Source organism: Sander lucioperca, chromosome 22 (assembly GCF_008315115.2).
Source record: "Sander lucioperca isolate FBNREF2018 chromosome 22, SLUC_FBN_1.2, whole genome shotgun sequence".
Classification (NCBI taxonomy): Eukaryota; Metazoa; Chordata; class Actinopteri; order Perciformes; family Percidae; genus Sander; species Sander lucioperca.
The window spans coordinates 26793380-26810787 of NC_050194.1; the positions used below are offsets into that span (position 1 = coordinate 26793380).

Here is a 17408-nt window from a genome sequence, read left to right on the forward strand (position 1 = left end):
ATACTATACTATGACTTTTTTTCAAAATTTTCAACACTATGGCTTTTTTGGACATACTATACTATGACTTTTTACAACATTCTATACTGTGACTTTTTTCGACATACTCTACTGTGACTTTTTGGTGACTTTTTCGACGTGCCTTTTTTTACATACCATACTTCGTGGATTTGATCCCTGTACCTTCTTGCTGTGAGGCAACAGTGCTAACCATTGGGCCACCGTGCTGCTTTCCTGTACTATGACTTTTTTTTGTGACTTTTTCGACATACTATACTATGACTTTTATTCCTAATTTTTGACATACTATACTATGACTTTTTTCCTAATTTTCAACATTCTATACTATGGCTTTTTTTGTGACTTTTTTCAACATACAATACTATGACTTTTTTTCCTAATTTTCAACATACTATACTATGACTGTTTTTCTTAATTTTCAACATACTATACTATGACTTTTTTGTGACTTTTTTCAACATACTATACTATGACTTTTATTCCTAATTTTCGACATACTATGCTATGACTTTTTTTCCTAATTTTTGACATTCTATACTATGACTTTTTTGTGACTTTTTTCAACATACTATACTATGACTTTTATTCCTAATTTTCGACACTATGGCTTTTTTGGACATACTGTACTATGACTTTTATTCCTAATTTTCGACATACTATACTATGACTTTTTTCAACATACTATACTATGACTTTTATTCGACATACTATACTATGACTTTTTTTCCTAATTTTCAACATACTATACTATGACTTTTTTTGTGACTTTTTTCGACATACTATACTATGACTTTTTTTCAAAATTTTCAACACTATGGCTTTTTTGGACATACTATACTATGACTTTTTACAACATTCTATACTGTGACTTTTTTCGACATACTCTACTGTGACTTTTTGGTGACTTTTTCGACGTGCCTTTTTTTACATACCATACTTCGTGGATTTGATCCCTGTACCTTCTTGCTGTGAGGCAACAGTGCTAACCATTGGGCCACCGTGCTGCTTTCCTATACTATGGCTTTTTTTTGTGACTTTTTCGACATACTATACTATGACTTTTATTCCTAATTTTTGACATACTATACTATGACTTTTTTCCTAATTTTCAACATTCTATACTATGGCTTTTTTTGTGACTTTTTTCAACATACAATACTATGACTTTTTTTCCTAATTTTCAACATACTATACTATGACTTTTATTCGACATACTATACTTTGACTTTTTTTCCTAATTTTCAACATACTATACTATGACTTTTTTGTGACTTTTTTCAACATACTATACTATGACTTTTATTCCTAATTTTCGACATACTATGCTATGACTTTTTTTCCTAATTTTTGACATTCTATACTATGACTTTTTTGTGACTTTTTTCAACATACTATACTATGACTTTTATTCCTAATTTTCGACACTATGGCTTTTTTGGACATACTGTACTATGACTTTTATTCCTAATTTTCGACATACTATACTATGACTTTTTTCAACATACTATACTATGACTTTTATTCGACATACTATACTATGACTTTTTTTCCTAATTTTCAACATACTATACTATGACTTTTTTTGTGACTTTTTTCGACATACTATACTATGACTTTTTTTCAAAATTTTCAACGCTATGGCTTTTTTGGACATACTATACTATGACTTTTTACAACATTCTATACTGTGACTTTTTTCGACATACTCTACTGTGACTTTTTGGTCACTTTTTCGACGTGCCTTTTTTTACATACCATACTTCGTGGATTTGATCCCTGTACCTTCTTTCTGTGAGGCAACAGTGCTAACCATTGGGCCACCGTGCTGCTTTACTATACTATGGCTTTTTGTGACTGTTTCAACATACTATACTATGACTTTTATTCCTAATTTTTGACATACTATACTATGACTGTTTTTCCAAATTTTCGACATACTATATACAATGACTTTTTTCGACATACTATACTATGACTTTTTTGTGACTTTTTTCGACATACTCTACTGTGACTTTTTGGTGACTTTGTCAACATACTATACTATGACTTTTTTGTGACTTTTTTCGTCGTACAATACTGTGACTTTTTTCGATATACTATACTTTGACCATACTATGGTTTTTTTTCAGAATTTTCGACGTACTATACTATGACTTTTTTTTTCAAAATTTGAAATACAGTATACAGTCACAATATATTGAATTTTTTCGACTTATTATATTATTATTTTTTGTGAGTTTTTCAACATACTATACTATGACTTATTTGTAACTGTTTACTATGGCTTTTTTGTGACTTTTTCCCAGTTATTGCTATATTTAGGCAGTGAAAGTTCGATGCTGTAATAAAGTTTGACTGTGAAATGTTTATACCATTGTACATGCATGAAATCAAATACAGTTTTTTAAATCACTTGTTTAATAAAGTGTAACAAACACAAGTCTTTGTGAAAGAATATTTTATACTTCTGATACCACAGGGGCCTAAATAAAATAAATGACCAAAATAGAGCACTTTATTCATAGTCAATGAAACGGGCTACATACAATGCACAAAATAGGCTGTGGCTCAGGTGGTAGAGCGGTCGTCTACCATGCAGAAGGTAGGTGGTTTGATCCCCATCTCTGCATGTCAAACCCAGTATTACTGCACTATCCAGGTTAGTCCTACAACAGAGTAAATGGTTTCTTGTATACAGAAGTTGTGTCGGCTGGTAATGCAGCTTCCCGACACGTTTTCCTGTGGAGACTGTCCTGATGCTGCTGGCTGCTTTGTTGTCTTCAGACCATCGTTGGGCTGAAGCATGCCACCATACTGTCCAGCATTCATTTCCTTCTCTGGTGGGTCGAGGAACACCTCCTCAAACAGGAGCTTCAGGTCACCCAGATTATCTGTAAAACATGGAATAAATTTAGTGACTAACACAATAGGTTTATGCTGTAAAAACGTCATAGTAATATGTTGAAAAAGCGATTAAAAAAGTCATCATATAATTTAAAAGTTTAAGTTAAAAAGTTATAAGGTACTGTATTACTTCAGGATTTCTGCATATACCCTGTTCTATTCTATTTGTTTTAAAATTCGGAGACATACAGTATGAATAAAGTTGTCTTACTACGAGATATTTAAGGACCCTCTCCGATGGCTTATTTAAAAAAAAAAAATGTTTTTTCTCATACACTCATGATTGGCTGTAATATTAAAATTTAAAAGCTAGATGGATTACAATCTAAATGTTCCTGCTGAAAGCCCCTGAGAATCAGAGGAATTACAGCGAAAAGCTATTTCACATGTTGCAATTTCCCGTGAATGAATGCATCTCTCGGTCTCTTTGACTCACCTCTTCATCTCTTCTGCCCTCAGGATCCTGGAGCTTCAGGAGAAAGGTGACCTGGACGTCATGAAGCAAAAGTGGTGGCCTCGCACCGGCCGCTGCGACCTCAACAGTCACGCCAGCACCCCCACCGACGGCCGCTCCCTCAAGCTGCACAGCTTCGCTGGCGTCTTCTGCATCCTGGCCGCCGGCCTACTGCTGGCCTGCCTGGTGGCCGGGCTGGAGGCTTGGTGGAACAGCAACCGCTGCCGCCAGGAGCAGCCCAAAGAGGTGACCGAGCACAGGGCCCGGCGGACGGGCCAGCAGGGGGAAGACACTGCCACACTCTACTTTAAGGATCCAGCAGCAGACGCGAGCCCCGACTTAGTGGAGCTCCAGTACACCCAGCTGTAGAGGAGAGAGGTTTAGGGGAGTAGAGTTAGTGTTGGAGAGCTGGGGGACAGAGTAGGTAGATGTGCTCTGTGCCACGTCAGCCCAGGCCACTGATTGAAATCAAATTTGGTCTCTTATTATTACCCCTCCTCCATTTTTTCTTTTATCCGTCCATCGCTCCCCCACCCACCTCGTCCTAAACTTACAGACACCAGAGCTCATCTGTTTTTTGTATGGCATATTCTCTAAACCACTTAAAGCACACAGCACACTCCACCTCACCATTACCTTTACTAATACGCTCATAAAACCACAGCTTCTCGATCCACTCGGGAATCCTTTTGTCTTTGACTTGATGAATACACTCGAGGCCTTAGGGCGAATAGTGTCTTATTAGTCCAGCAAGTCACGATCCGGCTATTAGCATTTCTTGCATGTTTCCCAGCAAACAACTAGGTACACCCCCACAGACTTTAATAATTCATTCCCACAGTGCCGGCTTTGTAACCATTCAAGTCCTCGGTATTGAATAATTGTTATAAACTAATTTTCTACAGTGAGGCTTTTGGTAGTTTCCTGCACCCAAGGGTTCTGAAAAGAGATTATAATTATTAAACAGGAGAGAGATTGGTCGGGCGGAGTACAGTGGTGTTGAACACAGACACATTAATACTTTTGGACATTTTTCATTTAGTGTGAAACCCTTATGAGACGTCAAGAGACAAAAGAGTAATTTATCTTATCTGACAGAACCTTAATGCACAGCTCACCGTGGGTTTTAATATTAAGAATGACATTATCACAGTTAGTTCAAATAATTTGCTGTTGTTGCTAATAGATACTCGAGCCTTACTAAGTGCCTACTGAATAAAAACCGTACTGCAGTCAATTACCACATTGCTCTCTTTTTTAATGAAACACAGCCACTATAAGAGCAACGCTAATAGTTACACCTTCACAGGGTAAAGAGAGGAAAAGCAGTTAATTAAACATTAATGCACTCTAATGAATATGAATGAACACGGACTGCAATGATTTGCTGGAAGCATCTGATAATTGATATGTATTTAGTGCAGATAAATATCAATTAAGGTAATAAAATAATGAACTTTTGTCATCACAAAAGGTCCATATTATGTTGATTTAACACAGAGTTGTCATAACCACAGATATACACATAATTTAAACAATTAAGTAGCATAACAGAGTGGTCTTTCCCCTCACAAAATTAACTAAACTGAGTCATGTTGTGTCCCAGTTCCATACTATGTACTACTTTTAACATGCTTCAGTGTGAATTTACACAACAGACAAAAGGTATATTTTTAAGTGTGGAAAATGTTGTGTAGTAGTGACTTTGGCAACAGTTCAGGAAACTGGAAATCTTAGAGAAGTCCAATATTCTCTCTCTTTTAGCTGTGTCTGGTCTCGACCAACTCCTGAGGGAAATATCGGTCTCTCTAGCTTCTAAATGCTCCACTATCCGCTTTCTGGAAAAGAGATTGTTTTGGGGCGAAGGATCTGGAGAACCAAATGTATGAGCTGAAAGAGGCAAAAATAAAATCTGTGTAGAAATACAGAGTTGTTGTTCTGAGTGGGCTGTCAACTACGAGCCAGAAAAAAGCCCAAAAAGAAGATAATGTAGCTTTATTTTCCCCTCGTAGGGATGGGGGTTGACATCATTTTATCATATCTGAATCCAGTAATTGATCTTCTGAGTCTAGTTAGCTTTCAACATTTTCAAGTATTTATTAAATAGTAAAACTCAAAGATTCGTAGCTTGTCAGCAGAGAATCACCTACACTGAGAGGGTAGTTGAACCATAACGTGGAAACACGGCATAATTGACAAGGAAGAAGCTACATATGTTGAATTAAGTCCAAACAAAAAGGTGTTTAATTACCCTCAGGACGGGAAACACTGAGCTAGAGACTTAACACAGAAAAAAAACACTTTCTTTTGCCTCACAAATTATCTTCTGCTGACTACAGACACTGGCTAAAAGTAAAATGTTGTCCTGTCATCACGTTGGTAACGGGATTAATATTAATTAGCCAAAATAATCTGCAGCCTTCTCACATTCCCTACATGTTCTTCATTCAGATTAAAAAATGGAAAACACTGCACTAGAGACCGGACAGACACCGACTGCAGGGAGCAAATTATCCAGCCAAACATTTAAGTCATCACGTTGGTTACTGGATTAATACTAATAAACCAAAATAATCGGCAGCTTGTTCATTATCCCCACGTTTAGATCCAAAATGGAACCAGCTATCGGACCCTGTCAGTACATACAGAAGTGTATACCGTACAGCAGTGATTCTCAAACTTTTGAGGTGTTTTTAAGCCAAGCACCCCCTGACCAGCGATAGATTTACCAAACAACAGCCATGTAGCTGAAAAACATTTAAGTGCTGATGAAAAAAGGCATCAAAAACTTTTTAAAAAAACGTAAAAACTAAAAGAAGTCGGTAGAAAGAAGGAAGTAAGGCAAGAATAGGTGGAAAATAGTATCAGAAACAGCGACAGAAAACAAAAAAAAATAAATAGTAGAAAGAAGGAAGACAAACTTTGAAAAAAGTGACAAACAATTCGACAAATTTAGAGAAAAAAGAGGACAGTAGAAGGAAGGAGGGAAGGAAGGAAGGCAAGAACTGGTCGAAAATAGTGACAAAATGCAACAAAAACATAGAAAAAGTGACAAACTTAAAGGAACACGCCGACTTATTGGGACTTTGCCTTATTCCCCGTATCCCCCAGAGTTAGATAAGTCCATACATACCCTTCTCATCTCCATGCGTGCTGTAACGCTGTCTCACGCACCCACCGTTAGCTTAGCCTAGCACAGATCATGCAGGTGAATGGTTCCAGTAATCCTACTGCTCCCAATAATTGACAAAAGTGACAAAATAACACCAAAATTTTCCTATTTACTAGGGCTGTCAATTGATTAAAAAAATTAATCTAATTAATTACAGACTCTGTGGTTAATCAATCGAAATTAATCGCATACATAATTAACGGTGCCTGAACCGATACTTTTTAAGAAAGTAAAAAAAGAAAAGAAAACAAAGGGTACTAAACAACAGTTGGTGACATTAAAGAACGGCTTGTTTATTGCTAAGGCCATATGGTCAAAATTAAATGATTTAATAATAATGTATAACAATAACAATAACTTATTTCACTAGTAAATTGCTGTTGAACGACAAAAACAACCACCGAGGACATTTACAATAACTTCAAATGCACCACGAAGCTGTAGTTTACCAGTTTCATTGAACGCACCGTCTGTTGTTTTTCCGACGGCAGCTCGGCAGCTACAGATTGTTACATCCCGCTGTTGAGTCACAGTCCTCTACAGTAAAACACAGTCAGACTTTACACCGTTCAGCGTTAGCTGTCAGCATTGGAACCGTGTTTAATCCAGCTACTAGCTAGCAATAGGCTAACGTTAGCTGCTGTCGAGTATAGTGTTAACTAGCTAGCGGTAGACTAACGTTAGCTGCTGTCGAGTATAGTGTTAACTAGCTAGCGGTAGGCTAACGTTAGCTGCTGTCGAGTATAGTGTTAACTAGCTAGCGGTAGACTAACGTTAGCTGCTGTCGAGTATAGTGTTAACTAGCTAGCGGTAGGCTAACGTTAGCTGCTGTCGAGTATAGTGTTAACTAGCTAGCGGTAGGCTAACGTTAGCTGCTGTCGAGTATAGTGTTAACTAGCTAGCGGTAGGCTAACGTTAGCTGCTGTCGAGTATAGTGTTAACTAGCTAGCGGTAGGCTAATGTTAGCTGCTGTTGAGTATAGTGTTAACTAGCTAGCGGTAGGCTAATGTTAGCTGCTGTCGAGTATAGTGTTAACTAGCTAGCGGTAGGCTAATGTTAGCTGCTGTCGAGTATAGTGTTAACTAGCTAGCGGTAGGCTAACGTTAGCTGCTGTCGAGTATAGTGTTAACTAGCTAGCGGTAGGCTAATGTTAGCTGCTGTTGAGTATAGTGTTAACTAGCGTCACATGCAGCGGTGTTTGTGTTTCCTGTATCGTCTTCAGAGCATCAGAGAGAAGAGCAGACATATCAGTGGCTCCAGATTTCAGTAGCCAGGGTTGGCAGGAAGAAGATTTTTACAAGTAAATGTTCCAGTTAATGATCCAGGCAGCACATTCTCGTCTCCCTCCTTCATTTTACAGTCCAATGGTGGCTAGAACGGCTCCGGGTCAAACGTCAATATGGGATGGATTAATCTGCGTTATTTTTTTTAACGCGTTATTTTTTCTCAGATTAATTAATCGAAATTAACACGTTATTTTGACAGCCCTAGTATTTACATGTTGTGATTTGTAGAGTCACAGCGTGTACAAATAACAAGGTCACATGACACACAGCCATCTTCTAAGCGTAAACAAACCGGGAACTATATTCTCAGACAGGTTTGCTGCAAAGCATATCACTCCGCCCAAGTACTATATTCTTCCGCCTGAGAATATAGTTCCGAGTTTGTATACGTTAGAAGATGGCTGTGTGTCATGTGACCTTGTTATTTGTACACGCTGTGACTCTACAAATCACAACATGTAAATAGGAACATGTTGGCGTTATTTTGTCACTTATTGGGAGCAGTAGGGTTGCTGGAACCATTCACCTGCATGTTATGTGCTGGCCTGATGCCGCTGGAACCGTCAGACAGCCTTACAACACGCACGGAGATGAGAAGGGTATGTATGGACTTATCTAACTCTGGGGGTTACGGTGAATAAGCTAAATTCCCAATAAGTCGGTGTGTTCCTTTAAAGCGACAAAAACTTAGAAAAAAGCGCTCACGTACCCCCTGCAGTCCTCCAAAGTACCCCTTGGGGTACACGTACTCCCATTTGAGAAACACTGCCGTACAGTAATAGTCTGGAACTGGGACACAGGCTCAACATTTGCTTCTTCACGCACTCATTAAGCCTACACTTGAACACAAACTGACCTCAGATCTGCATTTTCTAAGTTCTACCTCCACACATTCACCTGCTGTGCCAAACACAACAACAGACACACTTTCGGAGGCAGGTTTGTGCAACGGGGGGGGGGGCAAAATGGAAGCAAAGTTTTGACGTGGATCCATAAACTAAAGTGTGAGCAGCAGTTTAGTTTGGGTGTGTCGCCCTTTAGCAATAAGATTTGTGTCCAACCTCCCAATCCATAACCCCTTGGTACTATCACTTTGTCACGTCTTATTGCAAATTATATGTCAATGTGGACACCCATGTTATCTATCTCCTCTCCTTCTCTCCATCTATCCTTTTTATTATTTTTATTTACACTTGACTGTCTATGATCTCGTGCAGGTTACTAAGGATTACAGACTGGCAAGGGTTTCTGGTCCATTGACATATAATGACATTACAACTGCTTCATCGGAGGGGAGGAGGGACATTTGGACAGACAGAGAGAGAGGCTGGGATGAAGCAGAAGCTATTGATACAGGTCAGAATAGACCTCCTATACAACTATCAAAAATAAAAACAAAAAATATCAAACATATCTGTGCCGTCGCCAAGGTTCTTTGGTTTTGTTGAGGGTTGATTTTTTTGGTCAATTGTAAATCTGAGCAGAAACGTGCCTCATACATGATTTTCTGGAAATAAATCTTCAAATATTCCAGGAAATATAAAAGAAAGGTAAACAAGCAAGGCTCCGTATTTAAGGTACTTTACGTGGGATTACATTTATTAACTCCTAGGAAGCTTTGGGACTAATGTAATCTAGTAATTTTTCCTTCATGTCAACCGGAAACTAAGTGACATGATTACATGCCAATGATAGACTTACTTTTTTATATTTAGTCACTTAAATCTGGGCTTTTTTTAAAGGATGGAGCTAAACAAATGTCACAGGTGATGTAAAACGTCACAAAGAAGAGTTGTGCTTAGAAACCCAAAGCTTAAATCAGACATTTTGTTGTTAAAGTTTCTGGCAGCTCATTACAACTCCCACCGATGAAACCAATACAGTTAATTATCAATTTCCTTATCAGAAAATTAGACAGGAAATTATTTCCAGAGCCAGACGTTTCAGCTCAATACGAAGGAAAAAAACTAGCCCAAATTAATTTGGTTCATGATCTGAAAACAGACAGCTTGGTCTTAATTGCAATTGATTTGAATTTAGGGTTTTGCTCTTTGCAGACGACATGATAATTAAAGTTGTAATTGATGCCTGGCCTTGGCTGCTCCACCTTTAACACTCTGCACCCCCCCGTCATTAGAAACCCTGCTGGGTCTTATTAATGCCTTTCTGTTTCTCCTTGCTTTGTTCATCTTTAACTGTGTGAACACATTTCATAATGGCTGACCTCTGACCTCACCTTTATGTCGTTTTTCCGTCACACGGTGCCTTGACTCGCCTCGACTCTACTCGCCTTTTTTGGTTTTCCATTACGAAAACAAGTCCCTGGTACCTGCTAACAGGTACTTCTTTTAGTACCTCCTCAGTCGAGGTTCCCAGCGAGCTGAGGCGATCCCAAAAGGTGACGTGAAAGCGACAGACGGGGGTGTCCTGAACGAACCCGCTATTTTTAAATAGTTCAGCCAGCTGTGTATATTTTTTGCTGCCTCCAGCTTCTTTAGAAACTAAATGTGTCTTCTGGCAACAACACACCTTCCACTTTCTGTGTGTGTGTCGCGTTAGGTCACGGCGGTTTACTGCGGCGCTGCTTGTTGTACAGTTCTGCGGAGGCTCCGGCAGAGCTTTCACCATAGTCTACGTACACACACACATGCTGGCTCCACGCACACACCAGCGCACAAGTATAAACATCAGGCCACTTTACACAGGCTACACAGGCTACGGAGAAAGCTCAGCGTGGAGCCTCCACAGAACTGTAAAACAAGCTCAAGTGGCCTGATGTTTATACTTGTGCGCTGGTGTGTGCGTCGAGCCGGCATATAAGACGACCAGCCACTCTGAGGCGGGACTAAAATCTGTAATGGAAAATGCACGGTGTGTCGAGGCGAGTCGAGCAGGTACCATGTAATGGAAAAACGCCAATACATGTTCGTGGCGTGTAGAACAGAGTAAATAACGGTTACACTATGATGGAAATTACAAGGAACCCTGCAAACAAGCTTAGTGCCTTTTTATGCATGCCTACTATGAAACAATTACAACTCAATATTATTTATAGCCCTTTCTAAACTAAAATTACTCAACTTGATATGTACTTGGGTTTGTTAAAGCTGAACAAGCATCCTCAAAATATTCTTATTTGAAAGAGAAAATTGGAGAAGAGGAATCTGTGCAAAAACTAAATGTTAAGGAACTCAGAGACATACATTGGGTTAGTCATGAGTGCTTAATATATATTCTTCAGACTAGTTGCACTCAAGTTATCAAAGCACAGTTCAGTGTACAATATTTCTCAGTGGCAGAATTATTCTGGAAGCAGAAACTAAAGTACCGTAGTACCTAAATCTTTAGGAGTGCAACTTAGCTAACTCGCAAATTAACCTTGCACAGGTGACATCTCACAAACTCAGATGTTAGTCCAGAAAGCATCCAGGCAACTAGAAGTGGAAGGTGGCAGTTGGAGGCCGAACTAATCAACTGCACGACCCATTTCAGATTTGAAGTCAGAGGCTAATAATTTTCTAGGAAGACCTGAGTTAGTGAAAGACAGCCTATTGGTTAACATAATGTTAAGAACCAAAATTAGACAATATTTCTCAGTTAATAACTTGTTTTGACTTCGGGTCACATTGGCCCGTTTTTAATTTTTGTTTTATATCAGAAAAAATGGGACGTAGAAATAAGCGCTGAAAATGTGTAGAAGAAAAATTTTACACTTTAAAACGTTGGAAAAAGCAAAAACAAACTGTGAAAAAAAGGCATCAAAAACGTCGAAAAAAATAGTGTTTTTTTTCAAGGTTGACGGGAAGACAACACAAGGGTTAAGTAGACTTAACTGACGTAAAGCTGGATTACATTTATTTTCAGTTAATATCAAAGTTTTATGGCTCATCTGTTGTCATTCCTAGAGATTAACGTCAGTTAAACTTTATTAAACCATTTTGATAGGCTTCGATTTTTAACGTGTAAACCGACCTCTGAGAAATGTCTAAAGTGAGCATCATTATGTCCACTATAGCGTTAGTCAAGCAATGCAACAGACCTTAGAGACAAAGACATCTTATAGTGAGAGATGTTAATATCTAGTGCTGCCAGTTATTAAAAAAAAAAGGGAGGCTTTAAATGTTTCCAAGGATCCAAGATGAACCAGAAACTGTTGTTATCACACTTGAGCACAGCCCACTCAACAGTTGCAGTATTTGCAAAGTCACAAGAGGGAGAGTGATTTAAAATCCCCCCTACCTCCCCACTGGCAGCTCTCATTAAAAGAGCTGTTTGTTTTCCAAATTAATGGAGGCTTTCAGACACCTGTTATTTTCTCCCTCTGCACTAGCATCAGCAGCCTGTCTTTAACGACCGGCTGAGGCTTAATCCCAGGCATTCATTCATTCATTTATTTATTTAGGCGAGCTGCCAGTTTGACGCCGCTGAAAACATATTTTAATGAGACGCCAGTCCTGAAACAATAACCTGGACTGAGATGTTTTAATTGGCTTTGAGAGGAGCTCTCTCTGAGAATGGAGAGGGATCACTTAAACGTGCCCAGGCCTCGTGGATAAACACATTGTATGTTTATTTGTTCCTTAAAGGTTTAAACAAAAGGCAAAGACAGATGCTTAGCCTCAGCGGTACTCTACCACAGTGGATCAAGATGCACTGAGACGCTGAGGTTTCCTCAAGTGTGCCTTCACAAGCTGTGCTGCCTATTACACGCCGTTTCACAGGAAGTGCTCTCTCCAACACTACCTCAACACAAAGACTTAACACTTAACTATCAGAGATAAACTGCTACTCGTTTTATTTCATTAACCTCTCATTAGTTGCTTTCCTGTTAAAGGTCCAATGTGTGGGGATTTCTCCCATCTAGCGTTGAGATCATATATCAATCAACTCTCTCTCGCCACGCAGTTCAAAGTACGTATTACAGCTACGGCAGCCTTCACGCTTCAAAAAGTCGGTCTCTTGCTCTTTTATACCCATTAGCAGCATTAGCAGCAGCTGTGAGTTTATCATGTGACAGCGAAAACGCGAAAGGTGGAGCAGTATGTCCTGTATGTCCCTTACCGGCTAACGTATTTCTAGATGGAGCATGAATATGGAGCCTCCACCCCAGTTCATGCAAACGCAAATGTAAACTTTCAAGCCAATAGGAATACTTGGAATTGATGGTGGAGGTAAATATTCATGAAAAAGGACAAGTTTGTGAACGGGCAACACAAATTTTGATAATGAACAACTAAACACGTTACACACTGGACCTTTAACCAGAGATGTAGCTTCCACTGAGGACGTAGGCTGCATTTACACCGCTACGTTTTGGTTTAAAAAAGGCATATCTTCTGCACCGTTTCCCCCTCTCATTGCCCTTGCTCTGGCGTTTCCCCCTGTTTTCCAGTTCATCGTTGGGATCCTAAAGAAGGTCTCCAGCACACCTCTGTCCAAGCGAGGAGTAAAACCTTCATGCAGTAACGCACATATAGGCTGGCGAAGGCAACAGCGTCTAATAAAAAACTGTTCTGGAGGCTCCCTGCCGCCGGCCATATCCTCCCCACACTTTGGTTAAATACAACTTAATATCAGAGTGAGCCAAAACACTGTAAATTGACACAATATCCTCTGCACTGATGTTTTCGCTGATGGAAACGTAGCTATTTTTCACACCATATCCCTAACCCAGATAGAGAGAGATAAGGTTGATATTCGGCGAATTTTTCCCTTTAATGATTTAGTGACATCTGTGGTTAAATAATGAATACAGGTCCCAGAGGTCTGTTGAAAATGGCACGTGTATCTACCACAAATCTGCCCAAAAACGGCTACTCTGTCAACAATCTAGCAGAAGAACATCGGCTCTATCCGTTTACAGTGCAGCTGAACAAACAGTTAACTAAAAATGTTAATATTATTATTTTGTAGATGCATTTTGTCAGGACTAACCTCTGTGGCTGCTTCACAGTAAAAGCCACCCTGTGGTGTTCAGTGTAAAGCAGCAGTAGGAACTGTTTAGTTTGCATTTGCGTTAACGTAACACACGCCCACTCTGCCAGGTATAATCACAGACTGGTACTTAGATAATGACAGTAAATTAAACAAGCCTACAGTATATTATGTTCACAATTTATTCAAAAATTACGTTTGAAATGAGGAAAATCTGAAGGATTACAACATAAAAAATGGAGAAAATATCTAAATTAACATTATTCTTTCTTTTAACTGACGTGGGATCTGTGTGTATTGATGTTTATGTGTCATGTGCATTGTTCTGAATATCACTTGTGTCACTGTGATGAGTTATTGTGACTAATATCATTGTAGCTCTGAGTTGAAGTGAATCTGATCCTGGAGCCAAGCCATGCTGCGTTCAGGAACACTAACTGACTTCGTCGTTTGTTGTAAAAGCGGCTTTGTTGTTTTTAAAATCCTCTCCAGAAAACTGACTGACTGACTGTAGCTGCATTCATTAGCACAGCAGCAAACACACGTGAAGAGACTTCAGATTCAGACTCGGAGCCTCACTTGATATGCGAGTCAGGCCTCCCGTCTTTGTCTTTACACCTTATCCTTTACCTTCCTGTGACCCAGTGTACTGAAGCAGACCTGCGGTTCAACAGAGAAACACTCAAGTGTCTATTAATGCCTAACAAGTATGCATGGTGGCAGTCAGCAGGAGATGCGGTGTCAGCCAATGTTTTGATTAAATTGTTGTGATAGCGAACCAATTCTCCGATCGAGCTGCCCAGAGTGTACCGGCTCCAAGGACACGTAGGTGAAGGAACACATAACTGAAAATATTTTCATTTCTACTTAAAGCTATAGGCTTCTATCTTGCACCCGGCGCAGCGCAAAGCCCGAGGCAAGTGTCTTTGCTAGTTTAAGACGGACGTAGTTGTCAATTTCCCGTCCAGCGCCCACGTCGTTTAAATAGCAAATGCACCTGCACCCATCTGTGGCCCATGGGCGTGCTGGTCTTACAGGGAGGTGTGGTCAGGTGCATTCTGGGCGTGCTGGTCTTACAGGGAGGTGTGTTCAGGTGCATTCTGGGAGTATTGTTATCTTGAGGCAGAGGGAAGTGATGGCACCATTGACCAACAAAAACCTGGTCTAAAGTCAATAACATCATCATTTCATTGTTATTTTAACAGAGCATTAGTAAAATGCTCCTAGGCTCGTGCACAGTGCGTGCACACTATGCTTGTTACACACACAGGGACACACAACAGCACACACACACACACACACACACACACACACGCAGAAGATTACAAATAAAAATATTACGGTGCAAATCCTCCATCATAATAGCAATGCTCCAAGGTCCAAACGCGCCTGGCTTTAAAGGGAATGGGAGATGATCTCTGATTGGTTGATTGCATGTTACGCCCAAAACACACCTCTGATTAATGAAGATACTAAGTACAACCCTTTAGGACCATGCACCCGGCACACGGACCCTTTTTTCTGCCGTCAAACTAGCAAAAGTGGATTTGGACACGTCCTAAACACACCTGCACCAGGCGCTTCACGCCGTGCGCTCAGATGATTAAAATAGGGGCCTTAGTGCGTAGTTTCTGTCGTCCCCATGAGGAACTCTAAGTAATGACAACAAAACTGTTGGTGCGTCCACATGATACAAGCCCTCTGTGATCCTGCACGCACCCCGCCAGTCTCCTCTGTATCTTGTAGAGGGGGGGGGACCCAAAAAAGTCGACTTTTCGACGATTCAATCTAAGAAGACTGATTCAATAGCCAATCTCACAATCAAGAATGGTTTTAGAGTCTGAAAATGCGGTTTTGAAAGAATTCTGGCAAATTTTACTTAGAATTGCTTGTTTGTTATCTAAATAAATCATGATTTATGTCCTATTTTGGTATAAATACCAGCCTAATAATAATACTGTTAACAATTAGAAGTGAGGGTACTCATACGGACAAAAATCAGCAGATAAGTAAGTACATGTATTGAGAAAAGATATCTGCCAAAACCTAAGAATTCGCTTTACTTTTAGACCAAAATACCAAAAGTTATTTCTCTAATTATACTTGAATTTTAATCTTGAAAACCAACTATCTACCTGTTTTATACTTGGAGGTAAAATGAAGCAGGAATTCAAGATCCAGATTCAATCAAAAATCAATCATTGCTTCAACAGAAGTCTCTCAATCCACCACACTTCATGAAAACCTTGAGCTTTTGCAGCCTTTACAACAAACAGCCTTCAGTCCGTTTGGCTCCAGGATAGTTTTTCTCCAGACATCAAACATTTAGTATTCACTGGCCAAGTTTGATTTCAAAGTGCACATACAAATTGGGTTTCTGTGGCCTCAGTTCCCACTGGGCTCTTCGTACCAAACGACAAAACCAAACAGCAGTCGGTCAATTCTAAACAAATGGCCAAGTCCTAAAACAATGAGAATGCATGGAGCACCAGCAGACCATAAAACAGTCTGAGAAACCGGCCCATCGCCAATCTCAGCCTCTGTGTCCCTCCTCTTCTCCCTCCCTCTGTCTCTCCTCTGTCCCCCCCCCCCCCACTCCTCCTCTTATAGGACAAGGAGGTGAATCTGGAACAGGTGCATCGTCGTATGAACAGTCTTTTGGACGAGGACTTGGCGCACAAGCAGATCCCCGGCCCCTCTATCGAGATCTCTGCGCTGGACATCGGCAGCATGCAGCCCAGCCAGGCCTCTCAGATGCCGGGGCCGGAGTCCGTGCGGGACTACCCGCACTCGGGCCTCGCTGTGACCACCTTCCTCCCCGGGGAGGGGGGGCCACCTCCTCCTCTTCCCCACCCTCACCATGGGGGGACCCTAGGCAGGACACTTCCTCTGTCCCAGGGCCCTGGCAGCAACACATTGCCCCTGCACCACCAGCTCAGCAGCGGCACCATGCAGTGCAAACACAGGGCACCCAACGGGGGGCTCTTCCGGCAGAGCCCTGGCAAGACACCCATGCCAATGTCCTACCAGGCAGTCTCCGCAGGACCCATACCCGAAGCCATTGAGGCCACCCACAGTACATCCATTTAGGGATAGAAAAGGGGACGTGGGGGCGGGACAGGGAGGGGTCAAACTGCATCGACGATAAGTTTCTGTCCGGACTTTGGTTTGGTTTCGGATGTGAGGGGGGTTGGGGATCTGTAGAGGAAAATTATTATAGAAGACAAAAAAACATAAATGTACAAAGTGAAAAGATTTTGTATCTCACTACCTGTTCAGAAAAGCCGATGTGACGGGAAGAAAAAAATAGCAGGAGGGGTTGGCAGGTGTAATTTTTCTCTTGTACATATCTGTAAATACCAAGAGAACGAAGTAAGGTTAAAGTGTATTTTGAATATTCTCAATTTTTTGAAGTTGAGTTATAAAAAACCAACAAAACAAGATAAAAAAAAAAAAAAAACCTAAAAATATATATATACATTGATGAAAAAGTTATGACTGTTTGAATGGCTTTGTAAATTTTGTTCGATATAAAACAATGACGCGAAATTCATTGTGATTGTTTTCTAAGTGCCGAAAATTAAACGATGTCTCTCCACAACTCATCGATGTAAACGACTACCCATGATGCACCGCT

General features: G+C 40.3%; 1 protein-coding gene across 3 annotated transcripts in view; it reads left to right on the plus strand.

The window, feature by feature from the left end:
* The window catches only part of grid1b (glutamate receptor, ionotropic, delta 1b), a 669588-nt gene that overhangs the window by 651912 nt on the left and 268 nt on the right, over positions 1–17408 (plus strand). For 2 of the 3 annotated variants that reach the window (XM_031314943.2, XM_035997527.1), the window contains exons 16-18: positions 3385–3625; positions 9055–9193; positions 16382–17408. The exon at positions 16382–17408 is cut by the window's right edge and continues 268 nt beyond it. In XM_031314943.2, the coding sequence (XP_031170803.2) occupies positions 3385–3625; positions 9055–9193; positions 16382–16836 (835 nt within the window). In that variant the 3' untranslated portion in view covers positions 16837–17408. The remainder of the gene's footprint in view (positions 1–3384; positions 3626–9054; positions 9194–16381) is intronic. The other variant, XM_035997526.1, reaches the window with a different exon arrangement.